This window comes from Vigna unguiculata, chromosome 6 (genome assembly GCF_004118075.2).
Source record: "Vigna unguiculata cultivar IT97K-499-35 chromosome 6, ASM411807v1, whole genome shotgun sequence".
In the NCBI taxonomy this organism is placed as follows: domain Eukaryota; kingdom Viridiplantae; phylum Streptophyta; class Magnoliopsida; order Fabales; family Fabaceae; genus Vigna; species Vigna unguiculata.
In genome coordinates, this window is record NC_040284.1 from 10,839,126 (window position 1) to 10,866,164 (window position 27,039).

A 27,039-nucleotide genomic window follows, 5' to 3' on the forward strand; every position below is an offset into this window, starting at 1 on the left:
CTTTTGTGGGCCATGACAAAGAAGCACCTAGAGGTGGATCTACGACCTCCAGTATCTGAGGCCAATCAAAATCACATATAACAGTGTAAGAGAAATGGACTTTTCAACAACTTATTTCATAAAAAGACCATGAAAGGTGCCTGAGGTACCAAAGAATTCTCTTGAATATAACCTAGAGAGTGTCAAGAGAAGTTGCCATAAATTGGCAATTTTGTTGATAACATAGCCAATTTTAAGTTTAGTAGAAGATCACGAATGAGAAGAGATTAATCGGGTAACTGTTTGACTTCAATATCAAAGAAAAAGTCTAAGAGGCCAAGGGTTAAGAAAACAAGTTAAATTGAGTTGCTACTTGTCGAAATGAAGAGTACCATCGTGTAGTGCACATAGTATTTAAATAGTAGTATTTGCATATTTTGTAATTCCTATTCCACCCATAATTTATTGTTCCGCCCAATAATATGAAAAATTATTAATATAGTCATTCATTCATTGTCAATTTGGCACTATATTTAAATTATCTAATATAATTATAACTTTGATGACTTGATATGAAAAATATAATTCTGTATTATGTAATATAATATTATTTAAAATTATACCATTCAAATATAGTTCAAAATTAGGAAATACGAAATATAGGTTTAAATAGAATCTCAAACATAGTTTTAAGCTATAGAATATGAAATGTAATTCTAAATTATTCAATCTAAAATATAATTCCAAATACATTAATAAAATATAGTTTCATATTACATAATTTAATATACAGTTATCCATTACATTCTAATATACTGTTCAAACTACTACATTTTAGATTATTCAATTTGCAACTATGTTTTATATCAGTTATTCGACCTTTTTTTTTACTTTATATTGCATACATCTAATTTACAATTTATTATAGATTATGTAGTTAAAAAACATTTAGGGTTCCATAATCTAAAAAAAAAACATAGTTATAAATTGACTAAAACGTAATTTTGAAATTGTTCCAAATGACCTTATTCTTAAATCAGTATTAAAACAATAATTGCAAGTTTTTTGAAACAATAAATCCGTAACATTTTTAAATATATTCCATAACTTACCCAGAACATGTAATCAGGAAGATGTTCAACATATTTGGAAAAGAGTGAGACTTTTTATCTAAATAATAATAGACAGATGTAATAGTAAATGTTTTATACCCGTGATAAAACAATGTTTAATACCCTAACTAATATGGCGCAGAATAACTAATGAACATATTATTCATAGTTTCTCAGTGGGTAGTTGTATAACAGCAGATTTATAAGATTGATTTTAATTTTTCTAGTTTAGAGCATTGAGCATGCTTTCATGATCTTAAGATACCACTTTTACTTGCTTCCATCACACTCCGTAGTGCTTTCACCTCTCCTTTTCCTTTCCCACCTCAGTCTTCTCATTATCAGTAACATATTGTACACTGTTTGACTTAATTTCTTTTTCGGGTGACATGTAAGATGTTGCTCTATTTCCAGATCAAAATATATGATAAACCCAATCTAAGGTTTACGATGCAACCTTTCACTATGTCCTACCATCAACAAGAGTGATATCAGAACTTAGGAATTCAAACGATCCAATGTAAGTTGTGCCATTCATCATTGCGTAATAACAACATTGTAATTTAATTAACGTCTAAAAGACACCGATTGCTTTTATTTGAATCAATGAACGGTAAACAGCAACATCCCAAAGAAAGAGAAGTATTCCATCGTTACACAGTAACAACTAGCTCAAGGATAGGCTTACAAAAAGATGGTACAGCATCGAAAATTTGCACATTGCTTCTCTTGCCTTCATTGTAATATTTTGCTGGCAATGGGAAAGGTTGGAGCTACATCAACAGGTACCTAGGGTACATACACCATACAATATATCCGGAATTAGTTTCTGTATGCACAAACAGACTATAGAGTCTAATAAAAATAATTATAAGATTTTAATAATACGATCAAGATTTTAATAATTAATTTAATTTCCAGGTCCTCACAGTTTTCTTTTTCCTATATACTTCTAGTCGAGATAGACTAGGCCATGCTATTCACATATTTAAGCTGGAAAATGCAAATCTTCGTTATTCACATATAAAATGCATTAAGTACATATATATCAATCAGATGTATGTAATCAAACTGAATAAAAGAGAAATTATTTTCTTCTAATTTTGAGATTAAGCAAAGTTGTTTAATAGACATTTAAGTTGCCCTCCAAAAGTTGACACATACTATGTGAAACTTCATAATACCCACTTTTGCGTATGCTTAATAGAAAAGGTGAGCCAATCAGAGTAGTCAATTTACCAAAAACAGATATAGGTTCTAATGTCATGTAGATAGAGAAACAAGAAAACATATGATTGTGTATTTAGATACAACGGAGCTATTTAATTTATAGGGGGGGGGGGGGGGGGGGGGAAGCTTAATACAAAATATTCAGAACATAATTACAGAAAATAGAATTAGGCTAATAACCTAAATACAGAATTTTACCATTACTATACTCACAAGATTCTAACAAAACTGAAGATCCAATTGCGTATACAGACCAAAATTGAACATAAATGGAAGTATAGGAGCTAAAAAAGTTAATTGTAGCCTTAAATTTAAATTTTAATAATATATCATACTTAATAATAAAATAATATAAAATTATGAGTAATCAACATGTGTAGATTAATATGATTGACTAAATTATATGTTGAGATATAAATTAATAATAGTGAAAGATAATTGGCACTTATTTGAAATATATACTTTCATTTATCTTAATGATATTTTAGATTTATGAAGAAAGTGAAATTTAAGTCAAATTCAACCCTATAAAAGCAGTTTGTAAGGTGAGATTTGAACTCATTTGTATACTATAATTTGACTTTATCTTTATTTGATGTGCGCTCTTCGACACACCATCTTAGGCCTAGGACTAAACATATCCAGCAAGACTAGAGGAAACCCAATAGTGGTGATAAGAGGCCCAACACCTTGCTAGGAAGGTTTTTAATAACTATGATACAATCTTAAAAAAAGTAATATTTAAAGTCTAACTCAGCAAAATCGGCTTATAAGATGAAGTTTGCACCCTCTTGTATGCTTTTCATAAGATTAAATTAAAACTAAACAAATAAAAAAATATAAAAGACTGGTTCAAAATAGTTTTTCTGTTCCAGCTTTTGACCAGATAGCGTTGATTTTGAGAAGCCAGAACTTTCTAAGCTACTAGGCTAATCACCAGACTGGTTCCCAATTGAACCAGGCTGTCTGCTCTGGTTTTAAAAACAGTGCAACTAACACAGTACTGTGGTTGATAATACCTGAATATTCTCCAACTTTTTTAGAGCAACTTTCAGTGGTTCAGACAACACGGAGTATTTCTGGAGAAGTAAACCAGCAGCCTCTTTATCACCTTTGGCTTGTAGGGTGAGTATCTCCCTGCTCAAGCTTTCAACTGCTTCTTCAATCTTGAGGAAGAAAAACTTAATTAATATCACCCATCTCTAGGCAAACAAACTCAAGATGGGGGGACATGATAGAAACACTAATTTTAAGCCAGAAATACCTTGGTAAAATCAACAGAAATTGTGCCTTCAGTATTCCATACAAAGGCTCCTTTCTCATATAACCAATTGAACTGCAATGCTTGTCCTTTTCTGACAATATGCAGAAGATTTAGATGTTAAATTACCTCACAACAATAAAACAAGATGAAACTAGAATGTAAAGTTAGCAGCGCACCCATGAGCTTCCTCTAAACCAAAACGTACTGAGCGGATGCATCCAGCAAGAAAAGAAACATACATCGACTTCAATAAACTTTCAGAAAGCAAATCCTGGCAAAATCATAGAGAAAATCAATGACATTAGCATCTTCTCTAAGCTCCAAAATAAAGATGTCTACAAAACCTAAGAAGCCAAACACAAAACAAAAATAGTGAAACAACTTAGCTACCAAGTGATGAAGACAGACATATAAAGCATAGTTAATATTTCTACAAAAGGTGTATAGCATTGATAATGTCTGATCTTAAGTAAATATATTAATTGTACAGTTGTTCAACAGTTGTGTAAATTGTCAAGTGAAGAAAATTCCGTTGTCCTACCAAGCCTGAACATGGAAGTTTGCTGAAAGAAAGGAAGTTTTACCATTTGTGCTCTATAAGTTTGCATAGTCATGTAGCTTAAGAATATAATGTAAGACTTATTGTCTAACATGGATTTTTCAGGGGGTTTGTTTCGTAAAAATTCAGAGATATAGAGTGAACAGTTAAGCTCATGGTTTCCCTTCTTGTTCCTGTTCCTTTTACAGGTTTTCTCATAGTTAGGACGACTCCTGATCTTCCTGTAATGTATTTATTTTCCCTCAACATATTTCCTTTTTTAATCCTGTGAGCAAATAAAAGAGTATAATAACTAACCTGGGAGATTAAAAACCTCAATGCCCAAAGGCCAACTATATCAGCTTTTGCTTCTTCCACAGCTGAGTGAAATTCTTGTAATTCCTGCACGAAAAGGAAAGACATTGCAGTAATCATATACAAATAGATAGGTGCAATAAAGTATACACAGAATAATATTTTTCTAAGCTAAAGATGTTTCTCATTACGTGATTGGTAGGATCCAATGATTACTGAATGCAAAAGATTTGAAACATATACATCCATCTAATAAAAGACAGAGAAGTCAACTTCACTGTGTTATACCATACTATTAAATTGGTGATAACTGTTAAATTAGCCAAACCAATCCCAAAATGACTGTTTAAGGCTCGTTCCAGATGATAGGTTACTTGATACGAGCTCTAATGCTGAACCAGGAAGAAACTTCTTAGAATTTGGAATTAGGTTCTAATTCAACACCACAGAATCATTTTGCATGGTGAAGACAACCCATGATTTATATTTTTCTTTAAATTATATCTCTATTTAATGTAAGACTTAATCAACACATTTGAGGCTACAACTATGCCAGCCCTCAAATAGGGCATAAATAAGGCAGCTAGGGCTGACTACAATTAAGGCTGATTTCCAACAACCCCTCACAATTAAGACTGCAATATCTTGAGTCTCACATTCTTCCATCCATGAAACAGGTTAACTCTATTGATCTAGCTCGTGTAAACTATAGTAAACTCGTTCAAACTAATCTAAACTCACAAGTCGAATGATGGTTCCGCGAGTTTAGTTGGGTTTCATTTTGGGTGTTGATTTCATTGTTATCTATATCTAATCTTCATTCATCTGTTATGCATGTCAAATGTGTCGCAATTGCAGAGGAGTGGAACAGAACACCACCCTCCCACTCTTGAAGAAACAATAGTGTCATGCTGCAATAAAGATTGAAACAAAGCAGCAAAAGTGAGTTTCATGGCTGTTTCACAAGCTCATTTTTTATATTTCAATTTATTTGTTTGGAAATTGATGCAACAAGCTGAAAGCTTCTTGATCTTCAATTTGGCTGGTAGTGTTAGAAATGTTAGAAATATCTTATAATATCATAGAATAATTAGAGAATCTTAGAAGATCTCTTAGGATTTATTCCTGTACATTTAATAATTAACTTCCTTATTTAATTAGGATATTTATAATTATAGGGATATCTTATTAGAAACAAATTTATTCAAACTAATTTATATGCATATCATATCATGTATAAATAAAGTCTCCTATAATCATTTGTATTTACTATAATTTGGCATCTATACAATCTACCCAGCCATGGGTGTGAACTACAAGAATGGACAAAGGTAACATACCCAAAGACATGACATGGCAGAGTTAACACTAGGTGTGAAGAAGGAAAGACGGAAAAAACGTGTTCAATTGGAAAAAAAAACAAAAAAACATTCCAAACATGAGTGGACAACCTGTTGATGAGATATATGGGCTGCTTCTCATTAATAGATATTAGAAACATACAACTGGAGGACTCTAGCAACTTCACGGAGAGGACTATTCCTACTTTTCGCAATTCCATTTTGTTGATAATGTAATTTGTATGATTTTTATCAGTAAAATTAATTCCTTGTTCCCCTGCGTACTATACGTTGGTATTACAATTAGAGGTCCCTAATACTAGGAGCTCTACATTTGCTGCTGCACCAACAAATAAACAACCACATGCCCCCACTATCTGCCTTGTCATTATGGTTGAGGACGGTGGTGGGTCAAAGAAGTGCACCCAATGCAAGAAATTGCATCGTTTAAGGAAATCCCACATGTCGTCACCAATGCCAACGTCTCTGAAAAACCTTGAGTTTGTTCAGAAGGACAGTGACTTCGAATTTGTCTCAGCTTTGAGTACATCTGAGATTTTCAATTCTCTTATGAAACAGGTTCTCTTTTCTAATAGATCTGGGATATTTTTTATGTTTTTTTTTTAATATCAAAGGTGAAATTCATTCCTCTCGGTCCTAACGATCTTCAATGTAGTGAGTACTTATGAATTTGATGACCGAACTATTTGCAGTGGACCTAGTACATTCAGAGGATCTCAAGAGACGGTCATGATTAGATCACATTGATGGTGGAGAATTAGGGTTAGTTGACCCTAATTTAAGTAGTTGGGATAGTGAAGACTCATTGATTATGACTTGCAGACATTCCATGGTTCTCGAGATAGGTAGAAACTTTATGGTCTTTTCCTCCACTGAAGAAATATGGGATGCTTCAAACAACTCTTGCCCATTAAAAAAAGTTTTTTGTCTGTTATGACATTGAGACCAGAGTCGTCAAAACAACAGAGGGTTCAATATCATGAAATTTTGAATTGGTTGTGGATCAAACTAGAATATTACCACCCGCTACCAGACTACCCATTGATATCTAATTTCACGCTGAAAATGTCCAATATCAAGCATGAACGAGTGTGTTAGAGATCCCACTTCAACTTGAGATATGAGCAAGTTATAGTATGTAAGCAAGTGCAAACCTCACCTTTTATGAATTGATTTTGTGGGAGTGTGCTAAGTTTAAAACCCACTTTTTAAGATAATCTATAAAGATTTACCTTTCCTTGCTATCTCCGTGAAGAGTTTTATCACCATGCATGATATTATTAGTCCTATTCAATTGTAGTATGTACTATTCTCGCTCTCTCACAGATACAATGTTTCATCCCTAACCTTGCATTTTCTCACACTTGCCTAATGATCCAGCATTACCAAGTTTAGTCCTATAAACAGCAAGCTTACCATATATACTTATAGCATCATATCCAGGGCAAATTTTATTAAGTAAATGTAATAATAATAAGTAAATGTAATAATAATAATATTAATATTAATATTAATATGACAATCAATTTAGTGCCTCGGACTAACATCATAGTCTGGCTAATCTGTTAGTAAGTTTAACATGGAAATTTTAGCAATCAAAGAAATTGATCAAGTGAGGTATTGTAACTAACCAATCTGACAGTAGACTTTTGGCCATTTGGAAGTGTTATGGTATGCGGTCCAATTCCATGGCAGCATTCATGGCAAATTGTGTGAGTAAAGAATGACTCAAAATCTACAAGTTCTTGTTGCTCCTCTGCAACACAAGCAGCAGCTATAGGAAGAAGAATATGCTTGAACCTGTTAAGAATTGACAGGTTCCCCCAAGATAAATAATCCATTTAGAAAAGGATGTAACCAAAAAATGCAATTCATAATTGTAAATGGTAACTTCAACAAACTAGAAATTTAAGGGCCGGAAATATTACTTAGCCTCTGAAACATTCTTAAGCATGACCATTGATGTTCCCCGGTCTTTTACAATACTCTCATCATTTGGTAGATTGAAAGCAAGAGTTTGCGGTCCCTTCACATCCTGAAATAATTCATAAGTGTAAAATTTCCAGTTTTAAGCATAAATAACCCATTAAAATGGAGAATGGCTTTGGAATTTTATCAGAAAAGATATGGAAAACATTTCCGAGCATAATAACTGCTTAAACCAGATATTATGGACTGTATAGTTAACCCATTGAAATTCAACAAGAACTCCACAATTACTGCCAGAACTGAAAACTCAGAAGCATCTTTCTACTTCTATTACACACATACCCTAAAACACACACACAAACACAGAGACTCAAACAGTATTCAAATATTCCTAACACTTACCCCAGCATTATATAGAAGTTGGATAACACGGATAGGTGCTGCCGACACATCTTTTGATTTGTATGCACTATCCATAGGGAGGTTTTGCTCCAGAAGCTTAATAGGTAGAAGTATTTGAGAATTAAGGTGTCAAATACACTTATTTAGAAAAAATAAAAATTACAAAACTAGCTCTCAATGAAATGCTTAAAGTATAAACCTGCAAATTATCCCCAAAGAGTTTCAATTGAGCTGTTGCTTCATCGTCCTTGATTCCAATATATGCTTCAAAGGTAGCCTAAAAGAATTGCAAAGCAATTATTGATTCCTTAATTCAAAGTTAGTGTCATTTGTCATTCCAAGTGGGATGCTGGAAAATTTCCAGTAAATTTAGACATTCAAATAATTTATATTCTTTATTCATGATAGTATAGAAGAATTTAGAGATTCAATGCAAAACAACACATCCGTATTCAATAGATAATTTCAGATATTCTTCAAGCTTAATTGACCCAAAATTTGGTAAATTAAGCTCTCTAGCCAGTCAATGTTACTTTATGCTTACCTCAAAACAACTTTACAAACCATATATTTTATTCATTTGAATGCTTGCATAATCCTGCCAAGTATCACTTTTGTCAAATAACGTATGTGGATGTGAAAATGATAGTGATGATGGAAAGATATTTCACATATGATTGTCGGAATATCTTCCCTCAATGGATTCATCCAGTCAATCTCAAATTATTCAAGAATTGTTGAAACTATTAAGAACCTTTGGGACTACAAGGGGCAACAACTTAAAATGTTAAAATCCGATGGTAAGTAGATGGTAATGAATAGAAATTTTCCTTCGACAAGCCCAGATTTGTCAAACAACTTCATTAGATAGTGTAAAGAATAATTAATTTTATATTTTGAGAAACTTCATAAAAGTTGCATTATGTTCTACGTAATTGTTGTCTAGGGTCCTAAGCGTGAACTGTATTTTGTTTCTTTTTCTCTCTATTTGTACTTCTTTTGCAAGAATACACATATCTATGTATATATAAATGAATTTGAAGAAAGATCTAAGTAAGATCTCTGAAGTAACTTTTCTCATATATTCTTTCTTTCAACTTAGTATCTCAACAGATCAATTCCTCTTTGCCTATCTTTATTCAACGAGGAAATGCCAAAGGGAGAGGGAGAGTTTATTCAACTAGTAGGTAGGTTTGTTGGGCCTATCATGTCACTTGCTATTGGATCACTCACAAATATTTATTCCCACACTCGAGATGTCCCGTCCTTAACATGAGGACATATGTTGGAGATTGCACATCGAATAGAGATAGGTCAAATTATAGTGTATACGGAGACATCAAGACTGAGCTCGTTAACTCAAGTGATTAGTTACCAGATATTTTCACTAAGTCTTTACAGGGATCGAGAATTGATTATATTTGTAATAAGCTTGGTACATACGATTTGTATGCACCAGCTTGAGAGGGAGTGTTAGATATATTGTTAGATATATTAGATATCTTATCTTTATCTTCTATCTTTAGTTTCTTTGTTATTATTCTTTATCTTGTATTTTGGGCTTAGCCCATGTCTCATTTATTATAAATATATTACCCTATGTGTAGTTTTACAGAAGGGAGAGATTAATCTCAAACCCTATTTTCACTATATTCAATACTTTCCTTTAAATGAAAATACTGCTACAGCCTATTTGTCCAACCATAAGTTTCTTCACCTGCAAAAACAAGAATATCATGTTTCCTCACCGTGAGAGTGTGGTTGCCACCTGTCTTCTCCTTCCCCTAAGCTCTTTTGTCCACAAAGGTCAAATTCTTGCAACATCCTCTCCAACCCACCCATTCTTTATTCCATTCTTATATTCACCATACCCGTCAAAAAGCACCATAGTGCTAAGATCGTGGCTCTAAATACCAATTGATAAAATTGATATTAAAAAGAATAGAGATAAGTTTTATTGCTCTCCATACTCCAATTCCCATACCAATGTAGTTAGTAGGTAACAGAGTCAATGATCAGAAAGAGTTTTAGTACAACAATACAACTAAGGTTATTAGAGAGAACCCCACTCTCCACAATCCTTCTCACTAATCTCCAAAACCTGTCCCCTCTCTTCACTCATATGACTATTTATAATAGTCCATTACAGATGTTTAATTACAACTTTTTCCTTTTTTTGTACACTATAGTGAAGTTATCGTCTACTTTCTGAGAGAGGGTGTATTGGGATAATAATCAAGCAACTCTACACATTGCCTCCAACCTTGTGTTTCAAAAAGAGCAAAATACATAGAAATTGACTGTCGTTTTGTTTAAGAAAAGTCATTATCCAAGGAAATTTATACAGAATTTGTTAATACATACAATCTTTATGCCCCAACTTGAGGGAGTGTAAGAATTTATATGTTTCATTGTTAGGAATTACCTTATATCCAAAAAGCTTATCCTCATAAGTTTCATATGGCCCAATAGTGACATCCAACTTAGAGTCCTGCAAGAAAACAGAAAGATACAATTTTTTTATCCTAAAATTTATCACTATAAAAACACATTACAGTGAGAATACTAACATTCATAATTTAGAGAAACATTACTAAAATCGCTCACTAGTAAAATAGCCTATCCATGAAAGCATAATTTTTCAAGTAATTTCGTTGGGTGCAAGACCATTTAATAAGTAAAGGCCAAAATTTCGTAATGCTTTTTTAATCAATTCAGATTCAAAATGATCGCCAATTCACATTTTCTGTAGCGACCCCAAGATTTCAAAGGTTTATGTCTTGCTGATTTGCACGACACAACTAAAAACAGAACCATGCCCTCACATATATTAAAACAATTTGGCAATAAGTTAAAACAATATAAGATTAATAGTATTTGTTCACACAAAAAATAAAAATTATCACCTTCTACATAGATAAATCTTTGGATTTAGTCAGGCATAGGCAGTTAAGATAAAAGACGTGATGTTTTCTATTTTGTTTTGCAAAGGAAAGTAACCAAATTATGTACAGAAGAGAATGGAAATAACACGGTCAAAAGTAGAACAAATATTTTAATATTATCATGAAAGTAGAGTAGTGAGTTCATGTCTGCATGCATGACTAAGAATCCAGACACGTGAACTGGTGGAACCGTGATAAATGACAGGATATGACTAACCAATTCCAACCAGGCTATATCTGAGTCATAATAATTATTTGAGAGGAAAGCATCAGCCTTGCTATGTAGCAGCCTCTTCAAACTACAGCAGGAAGGAACGAGTTAACCAGCGTTTGTTATTATTTAGTGTCCAAATATTCATATTGATAGGATAATCAAGTTACACCCACTTCATGGGGCCACACATAATAAAAAGCTCAAAGAACAGTAAAAGAGTACAATAAAGTAATTCATAGTATAGTACAGTGTTATCGATATTGAATAATGGAAAATATAGAGGACCCAATAAAGAAATACAATACATACATACAGATTATTAAAGAAAAAAAAGAATACAAAACTATAATTGTAATGGAATAATAATGAAAGAGAACATAACCAATAATAATATTATGACTAGAAATTCAAATAACAATAATATCAAATCAAAAACACAACAAATTTCAAGTTCAAAACATAAAATAACAACAAAACATAAAATAAATTTCTTAAATTTCTAATTATCTGACTATTCTTTAGTCCCAACATAATTTTCTTCAATATATCCAATGGGACATATGCCCCCTCTCACTTCAGAAAAACTCTTGTCAAAGTTAAGTAAATATCATGCAATTCATTCTCAATCCCAATATAAATCTTCCATCTGCCCTCCTTGTTGGGGTTGAAGTTGCACCTGGGACCTTCCTTAGAAGCATGAGAAGATCCAATAAAAATACCACCAATTGATAGCTGCTATCTTTTATTGATTGAGAGCAACTACATGCAAATTCAAAAGTATCACAAAAGAAACATTTTTATGTCAACTTTTTAAAATAAATTAGAAAACATAATTTCTAGGGTACTAAATGATGGATGATCAAAACAAAGGTAATATAACAAGATTTTGATAGCACAAACAAAGAAATTTGATTCTTAGTGCTATGCATCTTGTTAGCCTCCTCTAGAAGGTACAAGCCATTGTCTTCCTTGGCAAGTCCAATCATTTTCCCTTTTCTTAGATTCTGAAATTGGCAGGTTGTAGGATTAAAAACCACCAAACATGTAAATCTATTGTAAGCTTGTGAACAAAAACGAAATTGGCAAGTAATTTGGCCACATGCAAAACACATCCTTCAGAATTAGATTTTGGTTCATCATAATATCTTCTTCTCCCACAACGTAATGAAAGTGCCATTTGCAACTGGAAACTTTTTTGTTGCTTGGACAAGATCTATAAGATATAAACCTAGTAGATGATTCACCCTGTGGTCTACGGATCCAAGGTCAACTACCTAAACACCTTTAGACGAATTTAAGGCATTGAGACATAGGAGTAATGAATATTACCTGAAAATGCTAAGAAGCATTTACATGAGTCTCCAGGTTTTGTTAATGTGTCCAACAACCCCTTAATTTCATAATATCCTTATGTTGAACTCTGTAGTGGGTTGTGAAGAATTGCTTCTATTGGGCCTAGTTGTGCCTTATGGACTTTAGTACGTCCTCAACCTTGAATTCCTTTAGATGTATGTTAAGAAATGGACTTTAAGCTTAACTTAAGCCCATAAAATTAACTTTTAAGGTTAGGTTTGCACTCACTTTTATATATATATATATATATATATATATATATATATATATATATATATATATATATATATATATATATATATATACATATACATATATACATATATATATACACTCCAAATTAGCAATATCTCTAGTTGATGTGGGACTTCTAACACACCGCTTACGTCGAAGTATATACATCTCGTGCTTGGGACTACACATTAATGGGTGACCTGATACCATGTTAAGAAGTGGACTTTAAGCCTAACTCCAGCCCACAAAGTCGGCTTATAAGGTGAAGTTTGCACCTACTTATATACTCTAAATTGTCCTTATCTCTAGTCGATGTGATACTTCCAACAGTGACCAATACCAGTTTGAATTGGAAGGCCTCCCATGAAGTTTTCAGCAATTGTCTTGACTCAAGTGTGTCACAGCTTCTTACATTAGGTACACCAAAGGGAGTCTTTATTATATCTTTTAGGTATATCTATTCCTCCTACTTCATTTCCAGATGAAGTGATCAGTCTTTGTCCAACTTTCTTCCCCTTGTTATGTACAAGCAAGGTTGAACTTTCAGCTGATGGGGGTTTTAACATTACTCCTCTACAAGCCTCTTTTGCCCAAAACACAACCATTGTCTCATTGAGTGAGGATAGGTCTTTCCTTAGCACTTGAATTCTAACAAAGTCAAACTCATGTTTAACCCTATCAAGAACTTGTAAATCTTGTCCTTCTCCTTATATTCATTACCTTTTGCTTCAAATTGCTCATAATGGTCTAACTTTTGCCACAAATTTTGTAGTGTACGGGCATAATCACAAACTGAGTAAATCCCTTGTTTTGTTTCAAAGACTTTCATCTTAATCTCATAGATTTGGACAGCATCATCAACTTTGGAATAATTTGCTTTATAGGTATCCCATACTTCCTTAGTTGTCTTCGTAAAAAACATATCAGCATCACTCACTTCGGAAGTCATGGCATTCCACAACCATGATAGTACGCATCCACCTCATCCCATGCTGCAATTTTGGCATCCAAAGACTGGAGGGTTGTCAGTGCATTGAGATGACCTGATTTACCCATCCCTATTAAAAACGATTGATTGATGTATGGCAATACAGGCCTAGAAAGAATACAGTGAAATGAAGAAAGTGTTGGTGGTGTTGCAGTGATGCAGGCTGCGCAAGTCAATATGGCAGAAGAAAGATTTATTTCCAGCATGTTTCATTGTATTTTCGCTTTGGTTTGAAATTTGAATTGTTCCATACCATGTTGGAAGTGTAGTGCACATCTTCGAGCTTGCGGTGGGTTGTTCGAGATATAAAATGTAGATTATAGTTTGTTGAATCACTTAGAAAATTAGTTGGGAAATTAGTGGTTCAGATTAGCCATATAATTCTCATTATACTCTTACTAAAATATTTTTATTCGTTATTAATACAATCGTATTTTCAGTTTTATATGGTTCTCCCAATTTCCTCCTTTGAATCATGTTTTCTAACATTTAACATAGAGCAGAAGAATGAGCGCTTACTAATGAGAATATGGACAGAAAACATTACCTTGGCGAGTCGGTAATGTCTCCAGCTTTATGCAATAAATCGGCAGCTTTTGCAAGAAGAGGCTGGTATTCTTCGGAGTAAGGAACTATATATAGATCATGAGAACTTCCTTTGTTATCAGACTGATGAGAATCTAAAATAAATTCACTGTGCCTTTTAATAACACTGAAGAATCCTGTTGCCTCTTTCTGTTCATCCTTTTCAAGACTGTCCTTCCATAAATCAAACTCCTGCAAGATAAAACTGTAATAATTTTCAAATTTGCAAATGAATTCTTTTAACAGCATATATTTGGTGTAATAATACCATTTTGTCCATGTCAGGTGGGTAGAAATTAGCGCCAGCAGGTTTCGGCACGGAAAATGCTGCTCTGTATTCCACACCCTTCCAATCTCTGACTGTCTTAGTCGCGTTAGAGAACAACCTTATTGCTGAATCTGCAGTTGTCAAGAATGCCACATCTTCATCAAGGCTAGACCTGTCAACAATTAATAGATAAATTATACAACATGACTGGACATAAAAGGGCCATTTTACAATAAGTGGGTTCCTCCGTTCTACTCTGAAAATTATATGAACACAATTTGCAGTGTTCAAGGCAGATGCATGTTTATATATCTGTCAAGAACACTGTCCGATCCTAGCAATTTCATGTCAAAACTTATCTTGGATGGTAAAAGAGAGCCTTGGATTAAGATAAAAAATTCTGTAGAAAAACTTAAAATAAAGTGACAGAAAATGAGCCAAATAAGTCCAGGAAGGCATAAAATAATATCAAAGTCTGTCTACAAGTCTACTGTAGACACCATTCAGTTGGCAGACTGAATTATCAAGAAAACACTTACCATGGGCTCTTGTTAATCTGATAATAGGACCATTTCAACTTATTTAACTCTGATGAATCAGCATGCTCCTTCAACCAATCTCTAAGAGCTGGATTACTGTACCATGACTGATAGTAAAATAAATAGATAAACTTCAGCAATGTACACTATCATGTGAACATATCCATCTTGCTAGTTCTACTCTACCAATTACAGTTCAAATATTAGAATAACTTTTCGAGCAAGAAACAAGTTACCCATCAAATTTCATAACATTATTAACAAAACCAAGGTATCAAGCATGCTGCATGACACGTATGAAAAATTTTGCATGGAGAAAAGATTAACAGCCAAGTTACCATTAAATTTTACATACTTCATGAGCATGAAAATTAAACAAATAGCATAAAATAAATAGAGACAAGATACAAAAACAAAGAAATACAAACACAGTATAAATGGATTGTAAACACAACCTGTAGAAGAAAAATTTCATCCATTACAGCTGCAGCCTTCACAACCAAACCCAAAGCCTCTCTGTCCAAATCTGAAAGCCCAGATAACTGCCAGAATGAAACATTAAACTTATTTTAAGGTTAACTAGCAACCACAAATTTTGGAACAAAGTCAATTGATAATGTTATTAATAATCCAAGGGAGGATAAACTTAACCAATAATGATATCATTGCCTTTGTTGAAAAGTGGACTTCAAGACTAACTCGGCCTCACAAACTGGCTTGTAAGGTGAGGTATACACTCATTTATATATTATAAATTGGCCTTATTTGTAGTCGATATCGCACTCCCAACACATCCCCTCCCGCCGACACATATATAAGTGGTCCGATAGCGACCCAGTAGGGAGTGAAACAATAGACTCAACAAACTTTGCTTGGAGAGGCTTTAACTCGTGGCTATGGAGAAGTAGATTTCAAGCCTAACTCACCCGATGAAACCGACTTGTAAAGTGAGGTTTGCACTCACTTATATATTGTAAGTTAGCCTTATATCTAGTCGGTAAGGGGCTTTTCAAAAACCTTCAACATTTATAGAAAAATGTTGACAACACTTTCTAACACACTCTTTCTAAAATACCCTTGGTAATGGCTTATACTTCTAGTTAATTTATTTTAAATAAAAAATCATCCAAAACCTTGATAGTTAATCACACTCGCAAATAAGCACCACAATATTTATTGCCTAGGTCATACATGTGCATAAACGACAAATGATTAGGAATAATTATCCACAGTATATCTATATTGGTTGGAAGAAAATATCTTTAGAAAATATCCACAATATCCTATTCATTTCAGCGTACTTTTGTTTCTTTATTTTAAAGATTTTGATTGTTATTCATAGAGGTGATGAGAATATAATTGGTGTGACTGTTATCAATAGAATAATTTGTATTCCTAATATAATTCAAGTAGGTATCACTCTATCTTTGGAGCCCTATTTCTGCTGTCAGGTAAACAATTGCCACTATCCAGTACCATAGTCAACTAACTAGTGAAATTTAAGCCTAACTCAACTTTACTAAACTGGCTTGATAATGTAGGTTTGTCCCCACTTATATACTATTTGGCCTTACATATAATCAATGTGGGATCTCCATTACACCCTCTCACACCGAGGATATCGTGCATGGAAGTCAAAGGGAGCCCAACAGTAGGAGGCATGATAGGCCCAAATCTCGTCAAAGATAAACTATGAATGGCTCTAATACCATATTTGACTCTGATACCATACAAAGGTAGTGGAATTTATACCTAACCCAACCTTACTAAACCAACTCAATAAGGTGAGTTTTGCTCCCAACTTTATATTATAATTTGGCTTTTATTTATAGTCAATGTAGGATCTCCAACATTGTCAATAAGGTAAGTGGTGCACTAGAAAAGTATGCCCCCCACTACACCAATCACAACACTAGCAGATTGTCATCAACATATTGCACAAACCATCACACACTACCTCTAGTATCAATGCATGTAGCCCACTTGCAGCTACCACCACAGACAAGGTCGTTGTGACCTCCTTAGCACGTTCAGAGGGGTGGTGACATGCCATTTAGCATTGAGTAGATTTGAGTTTTCAGTTGTCTGGCCAAATGGGTTCCCATTATTGTGCCATTTTTTTTTCAATGATGAAAGCATAAAAGGAAGAACTTGATTGCCTAAGAACAATGATTGAATCAATAAGTCCATTAGATCGCATATCCTATCCATGAAAGGTAAGAGTACATTCAATATTGTTGGCCCAATGTATTAGAAATAGGTTGGGTCCTACATTGTGCAAATTTTTGTTCCCAAAACCAACTAGCTTGAAGTTGTGTTAACTTTCACACATCTCATCAACAAGTTACTTACTCTTGTCTTAAATGGTATTAGTTCTGTAAAGTCTCTATTACCTTTTGTTTCCTCTTCTCTCATAATGTTAAGTCTACCTAGCTGAGTCTTTGGATGCATGTTCACTCATAATACTAATCACAATAAATTAGATCCTAGATTTCTTAAAAGTGTACTCATTAGTTAACCTTCAAGTAAAAAGGGGTACAAATGTTATCATTGTCAAAGTTATCGTCTCTTATGTCACCATTGTTGCCACTGTTCTTGAAATAGAAAATTTTAGTTAGCCCTCGACTTTAGGGCGTGAAAGCACTTCAAAGGGGGTAAAGGACTTAAAATGAAAGAGCTATTCTTGTCATTACCATACCATATTTATATTTGCATGATGGTCAAGCTCTAAGCCATCATAAATAGCAAAGATGAATGCTTTTCGAGTTGTTCTTGTTCTAACAATTCATTTTTGTTGGGACTTACACTAGTTGGATCCCAAAAATGTCTTTCTCCTTATAGCTTTAAAAGAAGAAGTGTACATGGAGATTCCTCTAAGATTTGAAACTTATTAAATAGAGTGAAAAATAAGTTTGGGATTAATCTCCCTTGTGTAAAACTACAAATAGGGTAATATATTTATAGTAAAGGAGACATGGGCTAAGCCCCATATACAAGATAAAGAATAATAACATGAAACTAAAGATAGAATAATATCAAACAATATATATAACACTCCCAAAATTTTGTGTATAACCCTTGACATAAGAGGAGCTTTGAGGTGACCAATAATACCATCAAGATCATCTTTGATAGCAAAAAGACACCTGCAACCAACAACAGATTTCCCAGACATTAATGGGACAAGCTCCCATGTTCCACTACTATTAAGAGCACTAAGTTCATCTAGCATGGCCTGATGCCAACCAAGATATGCTAAGGCATCACGAACAGATTTGGAAATGGTCACAGAAGAAATAGATGAAAGACAGGTATAACAAGGTCAAGACAATCTATGATAACTTAAAGCAATATAGTACGGAGAGGGATTACGTGTAGAACTTATACCTTTTCGGAGGGCAATAGGAAAGTCACGCAGTGGATGGTCAGACGCAAGTGTCAGAAGGTCAGACTCAGGTGTAGGAGTTGGAGGAGACAAAATAGTTAGTACTTGAGTTGAGTCACTCGGTCATTGTTGAGAATGATGTCGGCAACCATAAACCTAAAGGGATGGTGGAGAAGAAACTAACGACGGACAAGACACACCTGAAGTATCACAAATCACAAGAATAGTGATAGTACAAGGAATATGGACTTTATTAGATGGAGACTAAGTTGGAAGGAGACAGACTTTTAAAGTAAAAACAAGACTCATTGAAGGTGACATCTGCAGAAACAAAATAGTGATTCAGAGAAGGAGAAAAACACTTGTATTCTTTTTGTGATCTTGTAAACCCTAAAAAAAACACATTTGTGTGATCGAGGAGACAATTAATCAAGACCAAGACTAAAATTGTGAACAAAGCATGTAGAACCAAAAACCTTTAGAGGTAAGGGATGAAGAAGTTCATGAGGAAATAAAATGGAATGAGGTATTTTATTATCTAAAACCGAAGAAGACATGCGATTAATGAGATAACATGTAGTAAGAACAACATCACCCCAAAAAGATTGAGGAACCAAACCATGAATTAAAAGAGTACGAGTTGTTTCAATAAGATGTCTATTTTTATGCTCAACCACCCCATTTTGTTGAGATGTATACACACAAGAAGTTTGATGTAGAATGTCATGAGAAGCCATAAATTGGTTAAAAGAATTGGTAGTAGTCCCAGGGATGATTGGGTAAAGGAAATAACACAATCAAGAGAACAGATTAGACAACTAATGGATAATAAGTTAAAAGGAGTCTCAGGGACATAAAGAACATTATCAATGGATAAAAAAGGAAAAAAATTGATAGTCTCCACACCATGAGCTACAATACTAGACCCTTTAGCCACTGTAACAAAGGATAAATTATCAGGAGAGGACAAAGAGGAAAACAAAGATTTGTTACCAGTAATGTGATCTATATGGCGTCTAAGTCCAACACCCAAGGACCAATAGACAAAGATTGAGTCAGACCAGCAAAAGATGTACCTATGTGGACAACAAAAGTCATGGAACTAGAGAGCTTACAATCCTCACTCCTTTAAGAAATTCATTGATGATAGCAGATTTGTTAGTGGCGGTAACAGATGAAAGAGGGTCCACAATATATGGTTGTGATAGAGAACCAGTTTTAGCAATAGCAGTAGATCGAGGAGGGCGACCATGTAAGACATAACACCGATCAATTTTGTGACCGAGCTTACCAGAATGGTCACACTTGTGATGCCATTTTTCTGGCTTGCGAGAGCGGTTGCGATCATCACGTTGAGATGCCAAAGCAAAAGAATCATTGGCAAAGACATGTATATCATTGAAAGGTTGATATGGCACACGCAAAAAGGTGGAACAAGTAGAAGTAAAATTGGATATAACAGGAGAAGCCAAAATTTGATCACGAACATGGAAATATTTTTCAACAAGTCCGCGTACAATCAAAACTATGAAGAACTTTTATCGTTGCTCGATTTCTTTGGCAGGAGTAGAGGCATGAAAAAAAGCATTCATCTTACCTAAATAATCAGCCATAGGGTCCTGAGTGCGAGGAGCAACAACTTTAAAAAGTTTGTGACAAACACCATATAGACATTGACTGTAGGGATGTCAAAAAAATCTGTATCCGTAGGTATCCGCAGATAAAACCCACAACGGGTAGAAAATGGATATTGTAAATGAATACCCGTGGATAACAGGTATGGGTATTTTTAATACCCGCATGTTAACGAGGCAGGTACGGGTATCATAGTATCCGTACCCGTGAATACCCGTACCCGCTACACTCTAATTTAAATTAGAAAAAAAAAAAACATGATTAAAATATTAACATATTGATTTTGAATGAGTTATTTTTTTATCAATTAGTTTTAAAAAAAAAAATTAATTTCCTTGTAAATTGTCATTCAACATTATTTAAATGGGTTATTTGGACTTTGTTTAAAATTTATAAATGTTATGTATTGTATTTTATTTGAATTTACGATCAAAATAAGTTGTTAAATTTTTATTTTTATTTTTTTGTAAATACCCGCGGGTACCCGTGAATACTAAAAAATTATGCGAGTACTCGCATAATGGATACCCGACGGATATAAGTATGGATACGGGACGGATATTTATCCAGCGGGTAGGGTAGGGATAGCTACTACCCGTAACTTACCTGCCCCGTGAGTGTCACTGGTGTACAACAATTTAGCCTTTTCCCAGACTTCATAACATGTGTCGTAGGTACGAAACATTGGTTTCAAAGAAGATTGAATGGTATTCTTGAGAACCATGCATAAGTGAGCATCAATTCTTTTCCAACAGCAAAAATCATTGAGAGCAACATTACTCACTTTGAGAGTAAGATGATCAAGATACCCCTGTCGTTTAAGCCAAAGTTTAACGTTGTACCCACGTTGTATAATTCTTGCCATCTAACTTATCAATGGGCAAGTGCACATTGACATTGGTAGGAAAAGCTAATGAGTCAGACATATTAGAAGTATAAGTGACAGATGCAGAAGAAGTTGTAGCGGAAGACGCCATGGAGGAAAGAGAGAACCCCTAAATTTTGATTGTGCTCCAATGGAAACACTAAGCCCAGATATGGAAGGAAAGATGAGGCTGACGCGAGTCCAGTAGTGTTGATCGATGTCGGAGACGACAGCGCACGCACCGCCACGCACAGCAGAAGTGGACGGCGGCTATGACATTCAAACAGCATGTGTGAGCGCGTCGGACCTCCAATGATGGCAAAACCAACGACGTTAGGGTCGCCTGGCCAAGACGAACAGAACGAATTGGTCACCGACCAAAACTGGTGCTCCGGCAACGGTGACGGCAAATGCAGATACAGGCAAGGAAAAAAATTGTAAAAGAGCCTTAGACTCTAGATACCATATTAAATAGAGAGAAAAATAGGTTTGGGATTAATCTCCCTTATGTAAAACTATACATAGGGTAATGTATTTATTGTAAAGGAGACATGGGCTAAGCCCAATATACAAGATAAAGAATAACAACAAGAAACTTGTTGAGATGTAATATTTTATTTATCATGTATGGGATCCCTTCTTTAGGGTTAGGGTTAGGACTGGGCCTTGACTCTTTGTATTCTGCTTATTATTTTCTTATATAAACAGTAGTAAAACAGTAACAGTAACAAGTTTTTCACTGTTTCATTTATCTGAAATCTCTTCAAGAAGATAGAAGATAAAGATAAAATATCTAATATATCTAACTATATATCTAACAAAACTCATAATTCAAGGAATAAGGTATGCCTTCTAAAGAAGACCTTATATGGTCTTGAGCTTTAAGAGAAGAAGTGTACATTGAGATTCCTCTAAGATTTGAAATTCATAATTCAACGAATAATGTATGGCTTCTAAAGTTATATGGTCTTGAGCAATCCTCAAGACTGTGATTTGGGATATTTATGAAAGCAACACCGAGAAATGAACATCTCGAGCATGAGATTATATATTTGTGGATAATTCAATAGGAGCCTAATAGCGATGGCACAATAGCCACGATAAATTTGACTATTAGAGATTCTAAATGTCTCAGATACCTTAGGAAGTAAATTTAAATTTAACTCAACCTCACAATATTGGTTTAGGAAGTAAATTTAAATTTAACTCAACTTCACAATATTGGTTGGTAAAGTAAGGCTTGCATCCCACTTATATATTATGATTGGGCCATATTTCTAATCAAAGTGAGATCTCTAACAACAAGAAAAATCAAGGAAGTCATACTTTATATGTGAAGCACTTCATTACAAGTAAACTCACTATACTACCAATCTATGTGGATGATACAATTATTGCATAAGATAAAATAGAGAAACTGCCTTTAAACGAAAAGAGGCCGCTTATTCCAAAAGTCAAGTATTTCCATTGAATAGAGGTTGCTTATTCCAAAAAACAAAATTTTCATCTCCAAAGACAATATGTACTTAATCTCCTCAATCATCATTTGGCTAACTGACAAATTTAGATGTTATTTTTGTTTGAGCAAATTCAATGTTCATTGCAATTACGCAGTTGGATATCACGCCAAAAAGATCAGAACTGACAGATAAACATTAGCTAACAAAATTACCATTGCAATACACTAAAATACACAAGTGAAACGATCAAATAACATGGATAAAAAGATATTACAGCTACATTTTTTTTCCATATATTCATAAGCCCCCGTCATTTCAAACATACCAGTTTATTTGTACAATTTTAAATAGAAGGTTTCAGTTTAGTGTTTGTCTAATCTTATTTTAAAAAACTAAGCAATTTTCAACTTATTTTAATGAGCAAATCCTATCTACATCTTAAATAAGTGATTGTTTTAAAGTTTGCTTATTTCAAAAACACTTATTTAAGTTTAACCAAACTTTCTCAGACTAAGATGCATTTGCATTCCAGGAGAAAATATTAGAAATACAATATTTCAACAGTATAGTTTTCAAATCGACAATATGGAATGGGGGAGACAAATAGCTAAACAGTTGATAGATACAGGTCAGTACAATTAATACAAGAACAAAAAACAGATAAAAATGTAAAAAACCTCTGCACTAAGGGAAACAGGAGCATAACGACTTATTTGCTTCTGTAGAGTCAAATTGCGTGCTACAGTATTTTCCTTGTACCTTCAACAAATATGCAAATGTATGGAATACCAAAATAAGTATATAATCAATGTCTTCTTTAAAGATCATGTAGTTTTCTTTAATAGAATATAATCAGAAGTATATTTAGAGATAAGAAAGTTGAGTTTGGCCATGGGATTATATTGTAGGAATCTGCAGTTAAAAGGAAATATACATAGTTTAGTTTGAAATGAAAACAATGACACGCTTACTATTACATATTGGTTGCCAATTTTTTCTCTGGCATGAGATGGTTGGCACATTCCATGAATATTCAGTTTGCCCATTCACTTTGTACAAAGTTTCTTGGTATATTTAAAATGATTTGGAAAAGGGGACAATATCACAATTTTGTCTACATATGGTTTTTTTTCTATATCTGCAGAGGAATACCCATACTTTTAATGGCCAGTATTTACTGGGTCAAGCCAACATCTAAGACTATGCCTGACCCTAATAAGACAACTTCTAAGCTATGAAAGTACAGACACTCTTATTGCAAGAGTTGTCAAAATGTTAGACATAAACCCGGCAAGTTCAAATAGTTTTGGTTCAGTCCCAATTCTTTTCTTACCTTGTTTTCTTTTCTATTTGGAAGGACATCTCATTCTTTCTGTAGTTGTAACTTGTACCTCACTTCTTTTCTATTGAATAAATTTTACTTTAAAAAAGGAGAAAATAGAAAGACATGGCCATCTGAACTGGGACTGAAGTTCTATACAGGTACAAGGAATCAAACAAGAATAATAATACTTTTTACGAGAGTTATTGCAGATTGAAAGAGGTTTTGTTTCACATATAAGAATCTTTTATTCAAAACTTAATTATAGTATACCAAGAGTTGACCAAAACATAAATTCCAACATACCTCTTTTCGATTACATCAAAGAGTTGACTGTATTGTCCATTTACATCATAGGGGACATAATCTGAATCTTCTTTGGCCAGTAACCTTTTGTATTCTTCATAAGAAATATATTTAACAGCTGAAACCTCTGATTCCTGCCAATGACAGAAGATCACCTCATTAAAGATCAGGAAAAATTAAGATAAAATAAGTCAAGCATGCACCAAGAAAAGGCATAAAGGACATGAGAGTAATGGAATTAGATTAGCACATCAATTAAATATCTTTTGTCTACAATCAACCGTGTAGAGAGAGTATATGCTGCCAGCCCATTATCTACGGTCAAAATTGTTTCATTGAGCTTCACCAAAGATGTTAAACATTTACGTAACTGATGTTATAAATATTTTTTTCTGGACTAGAATATCATGGAGTTTACTTCTTCTAGACAACTGCTACCAGATATTTAAAAGTAACTCCCATGTGCCAAAGAGTTAATTAAAATGAAACAATAAAACAAAAAGAATTATATCCAATAGTTCACAGATTACTCTAAATTCAATCACTAAGACAGAATTAAAAGACATAAATAGACATTAAACAAGAATAGATACCCAGATATGACCATAAAAACTCAAGTTCTATTCTATCTCAGTATATAAATCCAGTAATTAGACTCAAACCACAGATTACAGAACAGAAACTTTGAAATAAAACTAAATCATAAAAAAATATGGAATGATCACAAATGTCATACCTTTAAACTGAATTCTAATACTTCTAAAACAAGCTAAATTTGTCAAATAATGAAATGATATAAAGGCTGGTTCCATAATCAAATAAAGGCTATGAATTATGTCTCTCAATGAGATCTAAAAGTCCAATTTGACACAACTTACACATCCTCACCTGAAGTGCAAAGGCTTCCAGAGGTATAGGATCAAGAGTTGTTACCAGATACACATCATTAAATTCGTTATTGATGTATTTTCCATCATTTATGACACTGCATTCCATATTTAAAGATCATATTAGCTAGTCTGCAGATAAATAGGAGAGAAATACATTCGTTGAAGCTAAAAATCTTATATGCGTACAATAAAAGAAACACAAATCAACTTAGCAGTCTCCTTCATATGCGGAAGAGACTCCACTATAGTCTAAACAAACCCTCAATTGAAAGGAAAATCAGAGGGTGTTTACTTTTTCTTCCACTTTTAATTTTCAGTGCATTTGTTTTCATATTCAGTTTTCAGTTTTGTGAGAAGCAAACTAAAAACGGGAATTTTAGAAATAGAAAACAGCATAAAAGCAATGTCGTAGCATTTATAAAATGATAATTATTAAATAATAAAAAATTAAATAAAAATAAAAACAAGACTTTAACTTTTTGTCAAATACAGAAATACACCATATACTAGTTACCTGTGCTGGAGGGAAATAAATATCAATTCAAATGCATCCTTGGGGAGGATTACACCCAACTCTTCTTCAAGCTCTCTCCTGAAAAATCAGTCACACAACACCACCAGACTTGATATTTTTAAGGACAGACATAATTTACCTTTTAATATATAACTAAACAAATACAGTAGCAACCCGCAGTCAATTTGGTTTGGTTTCTCCGGTACCATCGCTCAATTTTGATCTTAACTCCTAAAACTAGCGCACGTCTAGGATCATGCCTTTCAAAGGTCATGAACTAACTTTTCTTCTTTCATTTGTGTGTCAAATTACATTAAAGACGGGAAAGCAAAAAGCATTGCTTCTATTGAGTGCACGTACCCAATGGCCACTCACAAAGCCAAACACGCTAAACGTCAGTAACTAAATTAGCTGCCAAAGACAACATGACTAAACCTACTTGTTCATATCGTCAAATACCAAATTGACTTCTCATAGTGCACACAATACTAGGGGAGTGGTGGTTAGAAAAGCATTTCCTGTTTTCACGTTGTTTTCTATTCTCTGAAATTTACACAAAAAAGGTTAAATGAGAAAACAAAACCAAAAACAATATTCAATTTATATTTCACCGTTTCCTGTACAGATTCTAAAAACACCAAACAAACAAACTGAAAGAAAAAAAAACAAAAAAACATAACAGAACGTTTTTCCCCAACGACAAAAGTAATGTTGTCCAACGAGATTTGATGTTTAGCACAGTAATACGCCACGACATTTAAAGAAATCGTTTCCTATAGTGATTATCGAGATGAAACTCTAATTCTGATTAAAAAAAACAGCAACAGAACGTATGTTCCGGTATGCAAGTCCTGTGCTCTCTCCAACCAAACACGAACGAAACGGTAATATGACAATGCAGAATACCTAGCAGTGATTAGCGACGAATCGCCAGCGGAAATGTGACCGGCGCTGGAGATATCCCAAAGATCAGGCCACGAGTCCTTGCACGAGGCGCGGCGTTGGAGGAGCAGCTCCTGCGTCCGCTCCGCGAATAGCCACACATGAACGGCGCGGTGGTAGTCGCCGTCGCGATGCACATCTCCCCTGAACATAAACACGCACACACACAAATGCAAGCGTTGTTATTACGCACGCGAATTTGAGGAACTGTGGCGAAGAACGATTGAGTTCGCGATTACCTGGGCCGGGAAACGCCGGTTTTGAGACCGGTTTTGGTTAGAACGTCAAGGTGTTCCACTGCTTGCTGCTGCATCTCAAAGTGTTGTTGAATGAACTTCCGTGGTGCGGGGAGTGAGTGAGGGAGTCAACTATAAATCTGCGGAACGTGAAATCGGAATGGAATCAGCAACATGTGCTTTTCAATCTTATCATGTCTTATCTTTTATTTTTCCTCACCCATAGCAT

At 34.1% G+C, this 27,039-nt stretch overlaps 1 protein-coding gene across 1 annotated transcript; it reads right to left on the reverse strand.

The window, feature by feature from the left end:
- Positions 1-1,589: 1,589 nt before the first annotated feature.
- On the reverse strand, positions 1,590-27,039 carry LOC114187818 (nudix hydrolase 3). The gene is made up of 21 exons (XM_028076191.1): positions 26,814-27,039; positions 26,539-26,718; positions 25,633-25,710; positions 25,117-25,213; positions 24,229-24,362; positions 23,279-23,360; positions 15,712-15,798; positions 15,257-15,363; positions 14,718-14,889; positions 14,412-14,641; positions 11,293-11,374; positions 10,556-10,621; positions 8,330-8,407; positions 8,131-8,226; positions 7,728-7,834; positions 7,431-7,599; positions 4,442-4,525; positions 3,762-3,856; positions 3,586-3,676; positions 3,341-3,487; positions 1,590-1,880 (listed from the first exon to the last, which is right to left on the reverse strand). The coding sequence occupies exons 1-21, from the start codon at positions 26,885-26,887 to the stop codon at positions 1,827-1,829; spliced, it is 2,310 nt and encodes a 769-aa protein (XP_027931992.1). The 5' UTR covers positions 26,888-27,039; the 3' UTR covers positions 1,590-1,826.

What these genes read in the sequence shown, in the direction of transcription:
- LOC114187818 (XM_028076191.1), bottom strand. Translation starts at nt 26,887, where the DNA reads ATGCAGCAGCAAGCAGTGGAACACCTTGACGTTCTAACCAAAACCGGT. An exon ending in TCTTTGGGGATAATTTGCAG is followed by an intron (nt 8,227 to 8,329) that starts GTTTATACTTTA and finishes CTACCTATTAAG; the next exon opens with CTTCTGGAGCAAAACCTCCC. An exon ending in TGAGGTTTTTAATCTCCCAG is followed by an intron (nt 3,857 to 4,441) that starts GTTAGTTATTAT and finishes TGATTTTGCCAG; the next exon opens with GATTTGCTTTCTGAAAGTTT.